The 21,791-nt window shown below is 36.8% G+C and overlaps 1 protein-coding gene across 3 annotated transcripts in view; it reads right to left on the bottom strand.

Annotated features, from left to right (window-relative positions):
• Nucleotides 1–933: 933 nt before the first annotated feature.
• The window catches only part of PRUNE2 (prune homolog 2 with BCH domain), a 133,484-nt gene continuing 112,626 nt past the window's right edge, over nucleotides 934–21,791 (bottom strand). Inside the window, exons 13-20 of one of the 3 annotated variants that reach the window (XM_083883230.1) lie at nucleotides 18,047–18,149; nucleotides 14,337–14,468; nucleotides 14,118–14,204; nucleotides 10,104–10,202; nucleotides 8,222–8,257; nucleotides 7,667–7,705; nucleotides 6,147–6,194; nucleotides 934–3,951 (exon numbers count right to left, since the gene is read on the bottom strand). In XM_083883230.1, coding sequence (XP_083739356.1) covers nucleotides 3,930–3,951; nucleotides 6,147–6,194; nucleotides 7,667–7,705; nucleotides 8,222–8,257; nucleotides 10,104–10,202; nucleotides 14,118–14,204; nucleotides 14,337–14,468; nucleotides 18,047–18,149 — 566 coding nt within the window. In that variant the 3' untranslated portion in view covers nucleotides 934–3,929. The remainder of the gene's footprint in view (nucleotides 3,952–6,146; nucleotides 6,195–7,666; nucleotides 7,706–8,221; nucleotides 8,258–10,103; nucleotides 10,203–14,117; nucleotides 14,205–14,336; nucleotides 14,469–18,046; nucleotides 18,150–21,791) is intronic. The other 2 variants (XM_083883228.1, XM_083883229.1) reach the window with 2 other exon arrangements.

Below are 21,791 nucleotides of genomic sequence, written 5' to 3' on the forward strand. Positions count from 1 at the left end.
TGCTCAATTGGCTTCATCTGTGCCACGCAATACAGGGATACCCCTCTAGTTTCTAGAAATAAATAAATATGGCTGCACAGCTAACACAGTCTGACTTGTCATTTATTCCACTAGTGCTACTAGTAGGAAACTGAGGGTCACTTCTAACACTTAGACTGATAATTTGGTAAACATCTGATAAATCTCCAAACCTATCAGAAGTCAAGAAACCTATCTTCAACAAGCATGGAAGGTTTGTTTAATCCAACTTCTTTGACTCTGAAAAGGCCTAGGAGCACTCACAGAGCTGCTTGCAGGTGGGTGGCACTTAATAAGCCACAGCTCATCCCCTTTAATCTCGTATTTGGTGCCTCACTGGACAATGCTCAGGACAGCTCCAAAACTCAGGTAGGTTTACTTAGTGGCAGTATAAATTGGCCCATTTGACACAGATGTAGACTGGCATGTGGGCACAATATACCAGGCAGGTGAGAGGACTCCACGGCCATCAGCTCTGACCCCTTCCTTCACTGAAGTCAGCCAGGTTGTTAATCTGCTCAGGGTGGTTTCACAGTCAACCTCCTTCTGCCCCATAACTTCTCCCTTTCTGACATATGAGATGGACTGAGAGTATCTGTGCATTTGATCTTTACTTAATCGCACGGACACAATTAGAAAGATATTTAAGGAGTTTTAAAGAGTTCCTTCTGCTTTCTTTAAGGAATAATACTGGTAGTATCAACAAAGCCAGGATTTTAATAGAGATGGGGAATAATACCATGAGACAAAAGAACTGACTCCATTTCCCTTTTTGGAAGGACAGACAGGGAATGCAAAGGAAAATAAAATATTTCTAACTATTTAAAGAACTGATCTGAACCAATCAAGTGTTTCCATGTGCCCAGGGAATAAAAAACCCCACAATTCAGAGCTGAAAGGAAATATGTCCAGTGGTGGGTTGCAATTCTTTATTTCGATCCATAGGTATATATATATCCATACAATGCTATTAGATATCCTTGTATTGCTTAATCTATAATTTAAATCAGCATAGGTATTTTAACAAAAAAAATTGCAACTACTAATTTATATTTTGTCTGAGCACTCTGAAACACAGTAGAAAAAATCCATATATAAAAGCTGTGCAATTATACATACTATATTTCTCTTTCAACAAACTACTGATTTAGTAATATTGGTATGTTATTGTTAGTATAACATAGAATTGCCATATCATAACATTAAAAAACTTTTCAAAATATATTAATAAGCAAAGATAACCACACTTTGATCCTGCAATCATTTTTTAACTATCACATCAGTGCCTCATTTATTTTAGTGTGACATCTGGCTTAAACAAACTCCTTTCATCTCAGGCTGCCATCAATATTCTACCCATAATAATCATATTGATTCATAACTTCGCTGCTTAGTAATTTCACACAAAGCAAACAGAATTCAATTCAACTCTGAGCTGACGTCCACCACTAAAATCACAAATCTATTTGAGACTTAGATCTCAAACAGTGTGAATGAAGGTTTGTGCTGAATATCTGCTTTGTGATGAACTTCTCTTCTAGTAGAAACTTTTCTCATCTATTGTTATCTGTAAGTCATGTGGCTTGTCCTAAGAAGCTTAAACTACAGATCTACAAAAGATGCAACTTCATGCTACTCAATACTTTTAATAGTTTAGATCTTAATGAAGCTTAATTAGCATCTGGAAGTCAATACAAATATTAATCTGTACATAAAACATTATCCCCAATATACTAAGTGACAGCACTTTTATAAGGCAGACATAAGCCAGGATTCAAATATTTGAGAAAAGGTGGAAACTACCAGACCCTAGTTTAGGACAAGGTTACAGAGCAGCAACAATGGTCAGCAGTATTAGACCCTTCCTCTGTGAAAATTCACAGGAACTCACAGAAAGATGTGATATAGCAGACTAGCAAGTAAGACAAAGGTACCAGCACAGGGCAAGGACTGCAGAGGGCATGTGTTTCATGCTGGCCAGTAAGAAAGCACTCGTTTGCCTTTCTGACGATTTTGTCAGTCTTTGTTACAGCAGCTGAACAACTATGCACACTATGACAGACACTTACTTCACTGCTTGCAGACTACCTTGCAAATGTAAGACAGAAACTGACAGAGTTGGAAATGAGCAAATCACAGAACAAAAACATTAAACTTTTAAATGAAGGACAGAACAGAGCTTCCACTTTCAGTTTAGATCCTGCTGAAAAAATAAAGGCCCATGCTCTACTGTCTCTGCTTAAACATTATGTCCCAGGAAATACTTTGCTTGTTTTCTCTTTCATTATTAATTCTGAACTGAAAGCAGGACTAGAGTTAGATCATACTAAAAAGGTGCAACTTATCCTGAATTGTTGTGTCTAAAGATTTCTTTACTTTGTAAAGAATCCACAGATACAATTCTAGGGCACGCAAGAATCTTGTGGAAAAAAAAGAGTAATATTTCAGAGAGTATGTAAGTACAATTATGTAATAAGACTTCCATTAAGACTTCCCAAAAGGCAGGTGACTCAGCAGGTTTGGAAAGTGCATGTTTGTTCATCACCATAAGAGGAAACATTTGTCATATTTTTGACTCTCGTCTTTTTAAAGCAGACAGAAAAGCAAAAAGAAATCCCTTGATAATTAATTTGAACACTCCTCCAAAAGCATGATCTGAGAAACTGAAGCTATTCCCCAGTAAGGAGTAGGACTTACTGTAGAATTTTTTTTCCCAATAAAGAGGACAGCAGCAAACAACAGATGCTTAGGGTTTTTTCCTTTTTTATGATTTTACTGGTATGTTCTGTGATGTAGACAATAAATACCACTATAAGTTTTTTGTTTGTTTGTTTGTTTTTTAATCTAATAGAAACACTTGGAGCAAGATTTTAACAAATATTCCTAACAGACAAGTATGAACTCTCAGCTTTCAGCTCCTAGTAGGAAATAATATTTGATTCATGTTCAGAGACTGAATAGCCTTTACCACTGGAGACAGGATCTCACTTGAAGATTCATAACTTTAAGAATAGTGCTCTGAAAGAAACAGACTTAGAAAGCAGCAATAAATTAATGCTCCAAGGATTTCAGAATGTATGAAAGTCATTTACAGGATTAGCTGCTTCTAGAAAATATGCCTGAAATAAATATAATAAACTGCATTATTAAAATAGAATTGATTTCAGCTGCTCATTCATCCTCTGGGAAGTCTAACAAGACTAATTATTATTTTTTAGCATATCACACTTCTCTCTGACCAAATAAAAAAGTCATTTAATGCCACTGGAAAGACTTTTCGGACAGCAAGAAACACAGATTCATTAAAGCATGAATACTTTGAGTTGCAAGTCATCTAGTTCCAGCCCTTTTGCCTTGTGCAGGAACACCTTTCACTAGGACAGGCTGCCCAAACACCTTATCTAACATGGCCTGTCAAATTCAAGAAATTCCTCCATGATTTCTAAAATTATTTTTAAACAATAAAGTTGCTGCTGCTCTGTGACACAAACAAACTAACACTTACTGTAACAATAACTATCACATTCAGCTAGACATAAACATTAATATGCTGAAGACAAAAATGAAAAAATCCCCATCCTCATTGACCAATCCATGAGGCACACTGTTGGTAAAATAGTATCCTTTTTAAACAGAAATGGCAGACACAAAAGAAAACAATGCTAGATGATATAGCCTTCCTAATGAAAACTGTTTCTGAAAACAGCAAAAATAACCAGGCCCCAAAATTCAGCTGTTTCCATGGCAAACAAGACTGGCCCTTTTGGTCTTCTTGAGTTGCTGAATGATAGGGAAAACTTACAAACCAAACACAATTGACCAAATCACTTATTGTACAGCATGGTTGTAATTGTCTGGGTGATGAATATCCATGTGAACTCTCTTCTTCAAATGCCTGGCAATGATGCTTCTTATTTCAGGGTCATGTCGATGCTATTTATTAAAGACAAAATGACAAAGAACAACAACAACAAAAAATTAATGAGTGCTCTGAAAACACATGGCTAGTTAGGCTAGTTATTTCCCCAATCCTGAGCTCCCACAAAATGCTGGTAACCTTATCTCTCATTTACTTCAATGCAGTAGTGTGAAATAACTTTCATGCATCCTATCTACATCTATGAAAGTACACACCTTAGTAAGTTCTGTTACTGTTTTATTGAAATTAACAACTACTTTTTCAGCAATTCCAATCTGAAGTAAATCAGGTGGGGGAAGATCCACTGGTGGAATGACACAACGGTGTGGCAGGAATGGGTACCCCTAAAAATCTCCCTAAGCATACAGTTTCACTATTTAGTGCAAAGCACATGTCATTAAACATTTTAGAAGTATTCTTTAGAGTAAACAGTTGTTTTCATAATTACTGCCTCAAGATACAATCTTCCTTAAAGAATACATAATTTCAAGTTTCCTCAATATTTATGAACTGATACACAATGGTTCTTCCACTATGAATTATTTCACAATATTACTTTTCAAGTAATGAAGAAGTGCAAGGAGTTGAACAAAACAGAACACAAGGGAACATATCAATAAAGAAAAGCCTTTGGAACAGAATGAAAGAGACAACAAAAGCAAAACTAAGTGCTGGGCAGACTCCAGAGGCATTTTAGCAGGAAGCATAGAGAAAAAAAGTCTGTAAAACTGCTGTTCTCAGAGTGAAGAGATTTACATAGGATGCCATTTCCTGAAGAACTGACACAAGAAATAAGAGACATGATCACAGGAAAATTATTGCCACTTCTGAAGACAGATTCATATTTATGTGGAGAAAATAAATGCCAAAAATTAACAGTAATTTGGCCTTAACTATATTTATTTAACATAATGTTAATTCTCTTCTCATACTGCATTTTGCTACCCAGCTTATCTTTTGAGAAAAACAGGAAAGTTGCTCAACCTACAAAAGGTCAAAATCACACACAGTCTTTAACATGTCATTTTTTCTTCTTATACTTTGAAAAACAGTTCTCATATTGACTCATTATAGAATAAAACAGTGTCTGAGGAAAAAAGGAGATGAGCTATAATTCCTGTGTAGGAATCAGGAATTTAGCTTATGGTTCTAACCTGCGTATGAGGAATGACAATGTGATAGGTTACTAGAGCACTGTTTTATTTTTTAAAAAGCAGCAACCAAAGCTTCAATTTATTCATGCAACTTTTTGCTACATATACTTCTACTTATTTGCCTGTTTATTAATACTCATGTAACTCATGGAACCTTTTCCTGAGAATTCAGGCTTACTATATAGTATTTCCTGTACAATGTGAGACGAGAGTGTATTTCTACACACCCATCAGATGGACAGGGACAGCAGAGGCCTCAATCCCTCTGCCCTGAGCTGGCCAGAACACACACCCTACTGCAAGGCTGACTCTCCTGACACGCTGCTCTAGCCGTGAGCTGTCAGTTCCTGTGACACATCGCACCTACAAACACTCTCACTGATGAACAGGAAGAGCTGCAGTGCAGGGTTTTCCATCTGCATGCTTCAGTTATGCTATCAGACAGAGCAACAGCATACCAGAGGACTGGCACATTCCCATTTCCAAGGGAACAAGTCCATCTTTGAAAGGAAAAGACTTAAAGACGGTTAGGATTTAATCAGGAAAATTTTGAAAGAAGCTGAGAAGCCAAAAAGCAAAGAGAAGGCACATGTTAAAGAGTATGGCCCAGAAATCAAAGTAAAATATAGGACTTTTTAACCTTTGAATGAGAATGGCAAGTTTAAAATTGAGGATAATGCATGGAACCATCTTCACTGTGATCATTCTGCACTTTTTCTGTTTTTAATATAATTTAACCAGAATATTCTCAGGCTAACAATTATATCTCTCTCTGCTTGGAAATGATTAAGGATACTTCAAGCACATTCCCAATGCAACACAAATATAACAAACCTTCAGTATAGCACGCATATATAAAGTATATAAAATACAAATATAATAAAACTTCAATGTTTTGTCTGCTAGTACATGTTGTTCCTTTAAAGGAACTTTACTACCATGAAAGTATTTAGGTCTCAAAAAAGCTTTAAGGAGTCTACCCAGCCTCAGTTCCTAGCCACGTGGTTGTAAAATAATGTTAAAATGTAATGACAGTATTAGGCATAAATTCTTACTCCTGCTCCACTGAAGCCATTTCTGGATCATTTGAGAGGCAGCTAGTTCTAGATACAAGGAAAAAGATGATTAAATATTTTTTCTGTGTTGATTTCTTTCTCTTTTAAAATATGACATCAAATTTGGGGATGTAATAACTAACTGTAGTGAGTATCTTTGACAGCATGAACACACAAACTTTGTATTTAGGAATGTAGCGATCTTGGCGCCCAGAACACACATTAGTTTGAGTAACAAATTCTTAAGCTATTTCTTTAAGTTGGAGAAGGGAAACACTACAGTGATCTCATACATCCAACAGTAACAATAATCAGCGATGCCTCATTATGAATATTTTGTTCCCCTTTCACGTGCTACACTGTAGCCTCTATTATTTTAAATGGAGTAACAAGAAAGCAGATTTCTTCCGCAGAGTTCTCACTGTCACATATACAATGCATTTGAAAATATTTGAACAGAAAGGATAGAAGTTGCATTTAAGGCTGGGTAAGCCTTTTTGTTTAACAAAACAGTCAGGTGGTATCAGATAACTACTGTGAATTTATTGCTTCTGAGGCAGCGTTAGCTGCTAGAATCAAAAAGCAGTGGCCAGTGTTTTAGATACTTCTCTGTGGTTGCTTTAGAAACTAATCTTAGAAGAACTGAAGGACAATGTGTACTGCAAAAGAAGGAACTTATGGAAAAAGTACAGCAAAAAAGACACTGTAAGTTGAAAATCCTGAAGTGCATAAGCAAAAGGAAGGTGACTGGAAAGAAACTTCAAAACTCAAAATTTTTAGTTACAAAAACTGCAAGAGAGAATGTTATACTAGAACCAAAAGCCATAAACTCCTGCTCACGAGTTTTGTGTACAATTCCCACATAAGGAAAGTATACCGTAAACTTTCTAAAACTCTGCTCAGTGAGTCAAGGACTGTGCACTTCTTAAGGATTTCTCTGGTACTGTACACCATACTACCACATTATATTCAAGTCAAAGCACAGAGTTATCAATTTAAAGTATCTGATCATCACCTGCCACTGGTTTATTAAGAAACCATAGATATTATTATCAAGTATTAGTTCCCTGACCTATCCAGCTAACATTGGAAAGATGGAAGAATTTATATACCTACCTTAACTGAGATAGCTAACCCTAATTTAGTGAACTGTAAAAAAAAGAAAATTGTAGAAAGCACTACCTCTTAAAAACTGTATGAATCATCTGACATAAAAGGGGAAGAGTCAAAAATATTTAATGATCCATTTTAATGGAGTACGTAATTTCAGTTATTCCCACGACTACAGAAACAATCATCAAAAAACAGCAAAAAAAAATTTATAATGTAATGGTAAGATTATTTATTACCAGGACCCAGCAATACAAAGCAGTGAGAGGGGAAGTCAATTCACAAATGGGACAGTTTACACAGTAACTGAAACTACGAGCTGATTGTTGTACCAAACACAATGTACTACTGCATTCAAATTATTCCTGTGAAACAGTATAATGCCAGCATCCAGCAGAAAGCTTTCTTACTTAGCTGTTTCTGAAGCTTCCCTCAGCTCTTCATCCAGTCTGCATGAGCAAAAGTTATTGATACAAAGAAACAGAGAAGCAAGCAGAGCATAAGAGTGAAGCAGAGCAATAGCAGAGCAAAGAACAAATATAGTACATGCTTAAAAGGCACCCAGTATGATTTAGGGCTACCTCTAAAGTTCTTCAGTTCAGTATGATACCATTTATCCCTGTGCTCAATCCACCTTAAATTTTTAAGTCCTTTTTTAGCTCACTTGGAGGCAGAGATAGAGAAGCAGCAGGGGTCTGAGGCATGCCCAGTGGACAGAGATGAAAGCATTCAGTTGCTCTATCAGATAATGTTAAACTAGCTGCAGCCTGGGCCAAGTCAAGAACGTTTACAGTTCAGTGAGTTTTATTTGCAAGGGAGGCTGATCTCAACAGCTTGAAGGGGAAAGATGCCACATTATTGCAAGTCCTCTCTCATTCAGCTGTTGAGGTCGCCTGCAGGTGAAAGGCTGTCACACAAATTCACTCCATTATGAGCAGCAGCATGGGCCAGAAAGCAAGTTTTACCTCATTCTTCTCTTAATATACTTCTCTTCATCATACCTTACAAGATAAGAGTGGATGAAGGAAGAGAAAAGATGTACAAGTTCATATGGTAGAACAATTGTATTGTATTCTGCTTCACTGAAAACTACCAAAAACCCCACACAACCCACATTCTGGCATAACACTGTGTACTTTCCAAAGGTGGCATTTTTCTTGACTGCAGATGGTATGCTTCTTCTTGGCAATGGAGCAATTATGAAGCCAAAAGATGAGCTGTATTTTTCTATAGGGACCTCTCTGAATTTGCAGCAGAAGGGAAGCTATGAACTGACCATAGCTCTGTTCCCTGTGGTATAGGAATAGCCACTCACAGATGCCTTGAATGCACACAGACACTAAATCCTGTTATCACAACATCTTTAAATGCTTGCCACCAATGGGTGCAATTGTCACCTTTCCAGTTCTGTCTTTTTCAGCAACGTCATGATCTCTCATCTGGCTGCTGATGATGTAAAGCAGGAATTACCCTAAAACTCTTTAAAGTACTAAAGTTTCTTTGGTATTAGTGCTGTGATCATTTCACCTTTGGTCTGAGAGGTGAATGGACTTTTCAAACATTTTTAAGTTTACAGGGAAGAAAAAATGTGTGTGGCACAGATGTGTGTACTGCCACAGTGTAACAGTAAAACACAGTAAGGAAACGGACAGGAACTCTTTGAGTATCAAGGTAAGGTTTCTATCTAAAGGGAACTAGGGTTTCTTCTAAAGGGAGCTATAGGAAACTAAAATGTTTACAGAAATCAGAAGAAAATTTGTTAGGGATGTTAGAACATTTGGAGATCTCTTTGTCAGTGGACCAACAGCCTCTGCTCCACATTCTTAGCATCACTCCACCTCTAAAGAAGTTACTGCAGCAAATGAAGTTGAGTGAAAGTCTCTATGACCCTTGATTTCATAAATTTAGTTTACTATTTTCACAACTGCTATTGCCAGACCTGAGCTTCCCACTTGCTCCCTGGAATGACACCACCAGCTTGACAAAGTAAATTGCTTTATGACTTCTGTGAAACAGATGTGAAAACTCCTGCTTGGGTTGATGAGACCTATGAGAACTTCAAAAGATATCCTTGACCAGTCATAATCAAAATACAATCATACTTGCATATCTACTTTTCAAACTACCTTCTAGAACAGGCTGTTCATAATCTGGGACATTTGCTAAAGAGAAAAATTAAAGAAAAATTAAATTCTTGAACAGAACGTCTTTTTAATAATGACTACATGAAAGCCATGATTTTTTTTTTCAGTCTTGGTATCCCATTTCTTTCTGTTGTTTTCAGGTCTGAAAAAAGTCAGTTAAGGTGAGCAATGCCAATCAACTTCCTATGATTTTTTACAGATATTTTCCTTTGGAAATGCCTGCATTTAAAAAAAACTCTTCACATAAGTAGCTGAGAAACTGTATTTCAGTGGTTGTGGATTTAACCACAAAAATTGACAAGGCAAGGAACAGTAATCCTATGGAATTTTACTGGTTTTCTATTGCATAGGCTATCTTTTGATTGATGTTTCTGTTATAACTCCTGCATGACTAAAACTTGAAAACGCTTCCACTTAAATGGAGGTAAAAGTTATGAAAAAATACAGGATAGATGATACCTTTGGAAAGGCCAAATGATTTTCCCACCCCCCTAGAAGTAAATATTTATTGTGTTTTATGTTTCCATTTCACAGTGGTCTCCTGCTTCTGAGTTTGACAGTGAAATGTTTGTGGAACAACACATAACCATTTTTAAGAACATCAGGAAAGTGCTTTCTGTTTTTCTTACAGTCTTTAACACTATTCTTAGTTTGTGGAAATAGTTTCCATTAGTACAAGTACATGCTGCTGTACATCACTTACTTGACAATACTGTCTGGTATATGCACATATTCCATTGGAATCATCTCACGAAGTTCTGCCAATGTGTTGACGTACTGTATCTTACTGCTGAACTTAGAGCTGAAACACAGAAAAAAAGGTATTAATTGACTTTGCCTCCTGATCTTTCATATCATGCTAAAACCAAATAAAGAAATGTATTAAATGTATTAAATAATTTAGCATTTGGATATTCATATTTCAATTACAGACTGAGAGACTGGATTGTTAATGGTTAATGACTCAAACAATCCACCTGCCACAGCTAAAAAAGGCTGGTAAGAGGCAAATCTGGTGAGGTGGGATAGCACTTTTCATCATGCCAGTCCTCTTTTACATAATGGCTCAGGTGTGGAAACCTCTCTCTTGGAAAGAACCAGGACTTTCACACAGAGCCTGAAGTTATTCATCCCTGACATAAATGGTGGAACATAAATGCCTCAGCTTCACTGATGTAACAGACAGCTGTAACAGCTTAGAAGGCAAGGTACCTAGGCACTCCCACCTGCACTTAAATATAAATGCAATGGCCTCTGTGTTTTGTGGGCTTCCCCCACTTGATGAATACAGTGACCATAACTTTACAAGACTGGAACCCTCATCACCAAGAAGACCAGAAGAGGACCAGGGGGACGCTATCAGCATTGTGGAGTGATGATATTTTTTCTACTTAGTCTGTCTATGGTCATCATGCTGTTTTTCTTCTCTTCCCACTCATTTTATTTCTCTCCCTTTTATTTACTGCTAAATAAAAGTCTGTGCTATTGGCTTCAGCATATCGTTTTGTTTACACCCTAATTTGGACAGAGACATCCCTCTAATAATTTTGATAACCATATCTTCCCACATAGGTCAGCTGATTATGAGCCTTCCTGAGTTCTAGTGAGACTGAAATCAAGCCTACGCCTTTTGCTGTTCCTTCCCTAGGCTGAATCACATTATTAAGCCAACATCATAAATTTTAATGCCTACATACTAGACAATGTAATTAGTTTTACAGTTTGAAGGAGATGTGTGAAAATTTGGAAAAGAATCAAATCCCTTACAGACTATTACTTATGTAAAAAGAGATGGGAAGCATTACTTGACATGGATATAACCATCACAATGGTTATCAAGGGATTGTGATGACTTAGCATTTCTATTTTACACTAATTTTCAATCAAACACAATAAAACTGAATTTCATCATTTATTCAGAAGAGCACAGATCTGATTGTGTCTATTCTTACTGCAGGGTCTTTTTATGATGAAATAACTTGTTTATTTCAGCTGTGCTATATGATTAATTTACTGTGTTTGTCAACTCATCACTTGGAAAAAAGCCAAAATTTTTCAGAAAACACACTTAAAACATAAGGCTATTTTCTTGTCTAACCTAAGTTATTTAATAAGTGTGAGATTATGAGAAAACTTCTATTGTTCTCATTTGGCTTATAAAGCAATTTTTCAAATTTAGCTCTGGCTGTATTTAGATCATCTTATAATATCGGTAATAGTGGCAAAATCATATTGACCATATATGTTAAGTGTAGGTCTTGGAAAACAGAACATATTCTTTCTGCTTACTCTGCTTACTGCTGACCTGCAGGTACAGCCAGATAACATGACGCCTCTGAAATAGCTCTAAGCAGAAGGTTACTGCCCCTCCCCTCAACATACATATCTTAATTAATGCAAAGAGAGACAACTAGAAGAGGAACACATGAAGATGCTGTTAACAGTTGTTTAGGCTCATTCACTGTAATTTGTCCCTGTACCCAATTAGCATCATTAGGCACACACACTGGGTCACACCAAAGGCCATATTTTAGATGTAAGAGTTACCCACAATTGTCCAGTCAAAGTATGGTAACATTCTTAGCATTTTATCTAAATTTTTAATCATAGTCTGCAGCATTAGCATTGCCATCTAAAGTAACCTGGCAAACTGCAACCTTCTAAAGATAGTGGGAAGGGATTAAAAAAATCAGTCAGTGGGCAATTTTTTCCTCCTGAGGATTCTTCTGGGTCCACTAATTCCACTACAGTGACTTATTTCTAAGTCATGTGGTATTCAGTGAATGGGCATCACAGACACAGTTTCTTTCAGATTTTAGGGAAAGCATGCTGCCATCATTTAAATATTTTTGTCAAATGCCAAATATGTTTCACAGACTCTTGAAAAAACCCCTTAGAAATCTAATTTCTCACCTAACATAGCTCAAATAATTTTTGGAGTGAATATCTATAAGGGTTCTAAAAGAGATCTAAGATCTATCTCTGCTACCTCTAGTTCTTTCATTCTATATATTCAGACAATGGTTTGTCAATCAAGATGGGTTCCACACTTCACTGAATTTTCTTGCCAGTTTTTGAGGTAGAAAAAAGATAGAGATGAGGTAGAATTAAGGGTAGCCCACCCTCAGTGACTTGACTGCCCCCTACCATTTTGCTGTCTTTCAGGTTTTTGATTTCTACTGTTTAGTCCCACATCTTAGCTAATATACAATTAAAATCATGTTGCTTGCCATTAGCTACCTCACTGAAATCTCTGCTTGCCTTGTGGCCAATCAGTTTCTCAGTCTAAAATTCCCACTGTGCCTGTCAGGGTTTTGGGGAACAGCTGAGGGCTAGCAAACTAAGCTGTAGTCATTTGCCTTCAATCTAATCAAGTTTTTATCTCCTTACTTCCTGAAGAAAGGAAAGGGGTACTAATAAAGGGTACTAATAATGTTCTTCCATCCTTGGTAAGGGCTCCAAATATCTCATGCCATCCTCCACAAAAGTCACATTAGCCATGTGTCCTGCCCACCTTTTTCAGCTTCTATTTGCACTTCACTTTTTTCTTTCACCAGGACTCAGTCTACTTGGCTGAGATGGTCCCTAGTGTATCTAGTTTTGTACTGCTAATCTGCTTTGCCAAACTATTTAGAGTGAACATTTTCTTCTGTTTGGCAATGAAAAACCTCTAATCTCTGCTGCTTAGTATGGTTATTTTGAATAAATGACTAATGAATTGAAATAGCCACAACTTTAAAAAAGACCAAACTGTCATTTCTGGGAGCAAATAGGATGGCAACAGAAATACCTCAGATATCAAATGTAACTCAGTGAATCCTCATATCTACTGTTGATAATTCCAAGTATTACTTCCCTTTTATGCTGGTATTCTGAATTGTTATTTTCCACTTGGTCTTTAAGATACCACATCTAGAAAGAAGCTCCATTATGACATTCTGCCTGTTGCACTTCGGCAGCAATAGGACAACTCATGTGCTTCCCTACCCCAATGTCACCTGTGACAAGAGATCTCCAGTGTCTTCTGCAGTCTGTGAGCAGAACTCCCTGAGATCTGTCATGACATATGTATTCTCTGTGTGGCTTCTGTAAAGCTACTTCTCTTGCCTGAAGCAACTCTTTTTAAAACCTGCCAGCCTGCTCTCCCTGATCTCAGAATTTCAACTGCATACCTGCCTATCTTCTGCAGTAAGTGTGAAGTCTTTTTTGTTTTTCTCATTGTTTTACTAATCAAACCTTTTTTTTTTTTTCAGCATTAAACCTTTTCTGAAACCAAATGCATTCAAACAGCTCAGGGTACAGGCAATCTTCTTGTATGAGCTACAAGCAGCAATGATATTTAAAAAACCCTGAACTGTAGCCTAATCTTGTTCTGTAGCCAGGATTTTTTAAATAAGGTTATTATAATTACATGCAGTCCACTTTTCTATATGTCTTTCATCTGGGTTCTAACAAAGACTATTTTAAGGAACTGAACTCCCAGTACAAACACATACAGGTTTACAAAACCATGCCTGTGACTTCTGCAAATAGATATTCATATAAATCACTTTCCCCCGCCCCTATTCACATTAGGAAAGTGAAATTCAATTTCCAAAATCCCAACATGTGCTACAAAGTGAGCGCTATTCAGTGAAAGATTAACAGCCATGTTCGATGATTTAGGGTGCTTATGTATTCTCAGGGACATAGAAAATCATTGCTATTTACTACATACCTTATAAAAGGTCGTGTCACAGCCAGAATTGTCCTGATAAACCATGATGGATGAACAATTATAAATGACTTCAAATTCTTCCGTAATCTAAGTAAAAAAGCAATAGTTTCTTAGAAAAACAGAAAAAACCACGAAAGATAAAGAAAGACCCTAGCATACAGGTGAGTTACAGAAATGGACACTGTTTAAAATAACAGCTGTGGATCACATACAACTTACCGCCGATCAATCATCTGATAACATTTTTTCATCCAACCCAATCCAGGCATCCTTCTTCGTGGTGTTGCTCCATTCAAGTAGACAATCATATAGTCTTCAGCTACCATCAGCTCTAAGGTACTGATTACATATCTGATAAAAGTATAGATGTCAGTGAGCATATTCTGTACATTATCTGATTGAGCCCAAACTAAATCAGGCTACTAGGAATAAATTAAGGCAGATTGAACATTTTATGACAATACAGATTTGCTTTAAATAAAATCAGATATTTAGTAATGATCACCCTGGTACCTGCAGATACACAGCTAGAAAGCCACAGTCTTACCTGTGCCTTCAAAAATAACTGGTTACCTTACAAGAAGAGTTTTGTAGTCAGTTTTGAAGTGTCACTGGTTAATTTGCTTTTTCTTAAAAAGTAATTAAATCAGGAGATTTTGCAAGGGAGAACACGGCACCATGTGATGTCCTAGGAACTTCTGAAATTAGCCCTTGAGAAACTTACATTCATAATTCTAATCACCACGTTTGTTCAATACAATAATAAATGGTGTCAGAAGATAATTGTTTATACTTCTTGTGATCCTTGCACTCCCGCTACCGAGTCTCTCCCTAGAAAACAGATACTTTGATACTCATGCCCAAGAAAACCTGCTCATCAACCTGACTTCTGACTGGACAGAGCACTCCAGGATATCACTTCATTTTGTGAGCAAAACACTCTCATCATTCATTATTAGACAGTGCTCTTGGGGCCAAATGCATCCTACCTAGAAGAGCACACTACTCATTCAAATAAGCGGATAGTTTTAAATTCTTGTTTCGAACTATCTATGCAGATGGTCCACCACTTACAAGTCCCTACCTCATTTGGAAAGGCATCATCACAGGAATGTTCACACTGTTTTCCTTACTACACAGCCTCAAGGCATGCATATGTAAAAAACTAGAATTCAAAACCACAAGTCGCACCTTAAAAACCTGAATACCTGAGTGCACTCACTACAAAAGGCAGCTCTATCTCTAAGCATAATGGCTCCTTTCACAGCTGTGTGGGAATGCTTCACAATCTAATCTGACCCTTAAATTCCTTAGGCTGCAATGTCTTTAAAAGAATTGTAGGAAATCTAGTTCTCACCACAGTGGTATTTTACCTGAGAATAAAGTAGGCAGCCATTAACTAGATCAGTTCCACACATGTGGTAAATCCCATCCACATCACGACTCCCTCAATACATTCCACTCCTCATTCTTACCTTGCAGTTGCGCATTCCCTGCTTTCGCCTGATATTTGTGAAGCTTATGCCTAACAGTGATACAGGAAAGCAAGGGATTGCATGAACATTCTGATGCATACAGAATCACGTAATAGCTACTTTAACAAAGCAACTGTTTGACAGGTTGTAAGATTAGCCTTTCCCACAGGGCAAAACATCTAGTACTTCAAAGGCACTTAAACACTGACACATACAGAAGTGTATAAGTACCTATTAAAATACTACAAGTCTTTCAGTTATGGAACACGACCGTCTGAAAAATCTCTGTTTATTAACTCCAAAGGTAATTGTGCCTATTATTAATTAATTGGTTACAGTAAGAAAAATCATGCATATTTTTCACCAGAATTAGGAGGTCTATTATGACAAAAAGGAATCTTTGCTATTTTTTAATTCATATCTCACTTATCTCACATGCTTTCATTCAACAGCTCTTACACAATTTATGTTGAATTAGATCATTTGCATTTTTAAGGATGCTGAGCTCACTTGCAAACCTTACCTATCTAATAATTTCTTAGTATGTGGTAATATTGGCAATTTCTTCATTATTTGAAAAGATGGGACATAAATTTTCTCATTGACTAGAACAACTGAATCACTCAGAAAGCAAAGTGCTGGTTTTGTTTTCATAGTGTAGTTTTTCAAATTCAGATTATTTTAAAAAGAATTAATCTGTGGAGTGGCTTTCAGGGAACCAGAAATTAAACAGTAATTCTTTTATGTGGTTCTCCATTATCTACAAAAACTAGTGTAGAAGCTGTTTCAAGCACTTTTCACCGAACTTCAACACTTCAAAGACAATTTTACAGCATTAGTCAATAAAAAAAATTGGAAGAAGATAATTGGAAATGTGAAAGGAATTCAGATGGGAAAAGGGAAATTGAGGACAGCTGTTAATCAGACACTAGAGCTAGTTTATGTTACCAGAAACATGCTGTATAAAAAAAGAGAGATTCAGTGGTTTGCAGGTCTCTCCAGGTCCCTACATAATTTAACAGTAAAGAATTAGCAAATATTAAAAAATATTTATTACTGTATATTTAGTAAACTGTTACACTCCCTCTATTTCCATGCAATTAACAAACCTAAAGAATGGAAAGAGGTGAACTTACCCCTTTCTTCTTTTTGTCTTACAGAGAGCCAACTGTCTACAAGCCTTAAAATAAGCTGCAAGTTCACAGCCAACGTGAACTCACATTTATATTACTACTCTAGAAAAAGTGACTTATAAAATTGACTTAGGCAATATCCTTAAGGCATGTAGAAAAGGGTATTAAGGCTTTCTTTGCAAAGGTAATTTATCACCATCTCTATCTGAACAAGGGTCTTGGGTGAAGACAAGGAACAACTTATTGAACATCAGTCATGGTTACAGTCAGCTTTGTTCCTTATTTACCAAGTTAAAACCACTGTATTAACTCCTTCCTCTCTTCTAAATCACTGGGCATTGTGTCTATCAGTTACTGCAGATGACATTGAATTCTTAGAGGCTCTACCAGGCAAATGATATCAGTTGTTCTAACCAGAAACTGTAACACTGCATCTTGATTTTCACAGAGACAACGCTAAAAGCACTGCCTGCCAACAAGTGCATCCTCACAGACTGGTATATTAAAGAGACCTGAGACTATGCTCTCAGTGTCTTGTAAGCTGCAAATGGCAAAGGCCAGGTATCCTGATGACTTTAGAAATTACTTACTGGATTTCATCACAGAAAACATTGGAATGATTGATTTTTTTAACAGCTGTAAGTGGAAGTAGCTGAAGGCACTTCAGGAGATTACTGCCTTGAAAATTTTGGGCTGTCAAACCAACTGCCATTAGGAATAATTCTCCTTTGATAGATTTGGGGTTATGTGGCCAAATTTGTGTCCTGACCAACTGGCCCCTGCCACTTCTAGCTGAATCAGAAGCAGCTGGAGTCAGGAAGCATAGTTAGAGCTGCTTGTGTCAGCAATTGCCATTTATCCTGTTTTTAAAAAATAACTGTCAAAAAAATGCCCTGTAACTCCTAAACCCAGGACAGCATATATTAAAAATACATTCAGGGATACATCGTGATAATATATAATGAACAATGAACAGTGAAAAACAGTCTACACCCCTGCTGATTGTTCTCAGCAAGACCTGGAAATCACTAATGAAATAGTGCAAAGACTGTAACCCCAACAAGGTTAAGATATTGCATTCCTTGACATTTAAGGAGATACTAACGGTCAGATTTGGTCCTGACAAATACACCTTAGTTTGGGGAAGGTAAAGGATACCAAAATAATATTCCACTGAGCAGTTAATCTAAAACTGCTATTTTCCTTGTCACTCCCTGTCTAACAACCAAAATTATCCCTTAAAGAAAGACAGGTTACCTCTCACTGCATAATTCGAGTACTAGCTCAAAAGACTCTGTCACATTGCTCACATATCACTCACAGGAAAAGATTTTCCATGACATAGTTGTAATCAGTTCGACTGCTGTCTGGCAGGAAGCATGCCGCAAACACAATGATAGCATTCAGACCATCACCATAGTACCCTGTGGAAAAAAAAACGAAAACACATTTTTATCTTTGTCAAAAGCTTTTAACAGGATAATTCTTTTTAAAATGTCAAAATCTTGTAATAAAGCTACTATGTCTACTGCAGAAGCATACTAAAATGCTTCATGCCAAAGGTGTGAATACATGAACTATCATGAAGTGATAAGGAAGTTGGATAGTCAGCTAAGCTGAATTCTCAAAAACCACACATAACACAACTACTAGTAGACTTTCCATAGAGACTAGCAAAAAAGCCTTCTAAGGCTTCTACTTCTCTATGGCAATCATAGTGGAATGCTCACCTCAGACTGAGGAGTAAGAAGCTAAAGAAAGTATCCTACATTTGTTGCCCTGCATCATTTGAATTATGTTTCACAAAGTCTTGCAGTCCAATCTCAGTTGGCCTGTACAGCTCCAATGGCTTTAGAACATTAAAATTATTACTTCATTCCACTATCCCTTAAAAGCTCTTGGGGATCAGTTAAATCTTTTGCTGCAAGTTTTGTATAAATGATTTTTTAACCTTGGATACTCCAGTTGTCCAATGCTGGCATTCTCTGGGCTGCATCACTGTCTAATAATAGATGTTAGTCTTCCAAGCTGTAGCACTACCACTCCAGGGCCCAGCACAGTTAGTTGCTTATTGTCCAAAAGAAAATGTTTCTTTTCCATAATGGATTAATGTTGGTTAATCTTTTCCACAAGCCCTTGAAGCTGCTATGGATTTTCTGTATGTATCATTAACAATAAATAAAAAATACTCCTGCATTTCAGTTGAAAGTTTTGATTAAAGGATACATGCAATCAGGAGGGAATTTACAAAGATGCTGCAGGAATGGTTGTGGGTAGACAGCACTAGCAATGCAGAGACAGAAGACAGATATACTCTGAGAACACTCAAAAACCTTTTGAGTCTAGAAAAAACTGACTTTAAGGGAGAGATGATAATATTTGTGAATTCCCCTCAGGAACATGTTTTCATAACAAAAATTAAAGGATAAGACTAACACTTAAACAACCTTTCCAAAAGGAGATTTTTTACAGTGCTTTCTGGATGCCAGAGAGCAATATCCAAGCCTAACTAAAATGCTTATGGAACTCCAGTCCTGTTTTCAGCACATATTCATCTAGATTATTTATTCACCTAGATTATTTGGAATTGTGCTGGTTTCAGCTGGCAGAGTTAATTTTCTTCACAGTAGCAAATACAGGGCTGTAGTTTTGATTTGCATTGAAATCAGATGGTTGATAATATAGAGATTTTTTTGTTATTGCTGCACAGTGTTCACAAAGCACTGAGGCGTTTTCTGCTTTTCGTACTGCCCCCCACCACTCAGAGAGCAAGCTGAGGATGCACAAGAACTTGGAAGTGGACACTGCCAAGACAGCTGACCTCAACTGACCACAGGGATATTCCAGACCATATGCCATCATGCTCAGGAGAGGAAGGAGGAGGGGACATTTGGAGTGATGGCCTTTATCTTCCCAAGTCACTGTTTTGTGTGATGAGGACTTGGTCTCCTGGAGATGGCTGAATACCTGCCTGTCCTTGGGAAGCAGCGAATGAATTCCTTGTTTTGCTTCGCTTGTGTGCACAGCATTTGATTTATGTATTAAACTGTCCTTATTTCAACCCAAGACTTTGCTCATTCTTACTCTTCTGATTCACCATGTGGGAGTGAATGACTGACTGACTGTATGGGGCTTGGTTGCCAGCTGAGTTTCAACAACAGGAAAAAGCAGTATTTCTCTCCCCCTCAGGTTTACAAATAGGGAGGACATTTCCTTCCTTCCATAAATTTAATAAAACTTTAAAAGACTTTATATCATGCTGCCATAAAGCAATCTGTCCAGCTGGCACAAGAATTTGGCAGTAAGAGCACATTATGGCAGGTGCATCCACTAAATTACACAGTCTGCAGTTCATGGAAAGCAAAGCAATTTTGTGTGGATGCTAACTAACAACACACAGAAGAAATATCCATAGATAAATCTAAGCCACTTTTTCTCATACATACTTGAAGAGAAGGAATGTTCACTCTAGGGATAAGTGTATTTTAATTCATCACTAAAAACCAATAAAAGCCATTTGCCCAAAATCTCAGTTACCCTAAACAAAGAAAAAGATCTCTACGGAATTTCTTCATCAACATATGTTGAAGACAGTCTGAAACCTACACCCTCAAATCTATTCTCCCCTTTCCTATTTTGTAGCTACCACCTAGATTCTGCATTTACTGTTATCTGTCATTTGGTAGGGAGGAATATGCAGTAGATCTTTGAATCATCAAGAAATGCTTGACTTGACTTCCTATCAACTAATTTTAGTAAGAACTTATTAACATTCTTGAGATTAAAGAAAAGACTCCTGGGCCTCTAAACACTCCACTGAAGTACTGCCAAATGGAACTTCATATGGAATGGGCCTTGCTGCCATAATGTAGAAACTGTCTGAGCTGCCCAAAGTTTTCCACGATATATGCAACAAAAGTATTTTGTTTCCTTGTCTTCAATCTTCCACTTTGTAAACACAGAATTTAATCCAGTCCTTAACTTACTTTGATTTGCCTAGATACCAGGAAAAAATCCCAGTTTAGACAGCAGCAGGCTGAAACTTATTGTTGTATCTTACACTGTTTGTTTTACAATGACTAATGCTATTGACAAACACCCTTTCAAAAGCAAAGAAAGCTAAATGGTCTTTATCTTAGACTTGAGTGATCTAACAAAATGACAGACATGTAAATTTTGAATTCAAATTATTTCATATTGAGAGCTGAGCTAAATTGCCTAATCTCACATGAAACATTTATTTTTCACAAAAGCTGATATAAGCATAAACTTCAACATCTAGTAGGAAATATATAAGTTTTTACTCAAATGCATACAAAAATATATAAATAAACAATATTAGCAAGGCCCAAAAATATTTTGTGTTTGTTTCCTAAATTAAGCCATCTGTGTATGTTTGCTAAACTGTGTCTGAGGTGTCATCACATTCATAAATCTTTGAGGGTAGTGCTGTAGTGGAAAAATGCTTGGAGGCCTAAACATCTTTGTTAATCCTGGTTGAATCTTCTGTACACTGGCCACCATGAATATCTGTAGGCTAGCATTTAGTTGCTTTTAATGTTAAAATTAACCATAATTTATGTAATTTTACCAGATAGAGGCTGAACACTGAAAATATTTTAACTTTAATAACTTAGTGTCCTTAACTGATGCTGCAGATCAACAACACTGTGACAAAAGCATCCTCATATAAACTTATAAATCTTACCTCTGACATGCTGTCTGCCTCAGTTTTTGCAGGAATAAAACAACTAATCTTAACCTAATACCTTGCTTAACAGATAGCAGAGTGCCCCCCAAAAATACAGAATCCAAAGATAATCCAAACCAAGGAAAAGGCACTTAGAAAGCCTTGTTTCATTTTCTTCCATTAACTGTGGTAATACTTATACATGTGAATTAATTTATACAGAAGTGTACTAGTAAACTGAAACCATAAATTCTCTGAGGAAGCTGGGAAGCAGATGAGCAAATGAGAAAATACAGCAAGCACATGGGACCATTTTCCTAGTTTAAATGTTTTCTTTGATATGTTATTTGATAGTTCTTAGTAAGTTATGTAAAAA

The sequence above is a fragment of the Zosterops lateralis genome (assembly GCF_965231275.1).
Source record: "Zosterops lateralis genome assembly, chromosome: Z".
Classification (NCBI taxonomy): domain Eukaryota; kingdom Metazoa; phylum Chordata; class Aves; order Passeriformes; family Zosteropidae; genus Zosterops; species Zosterops lateralis.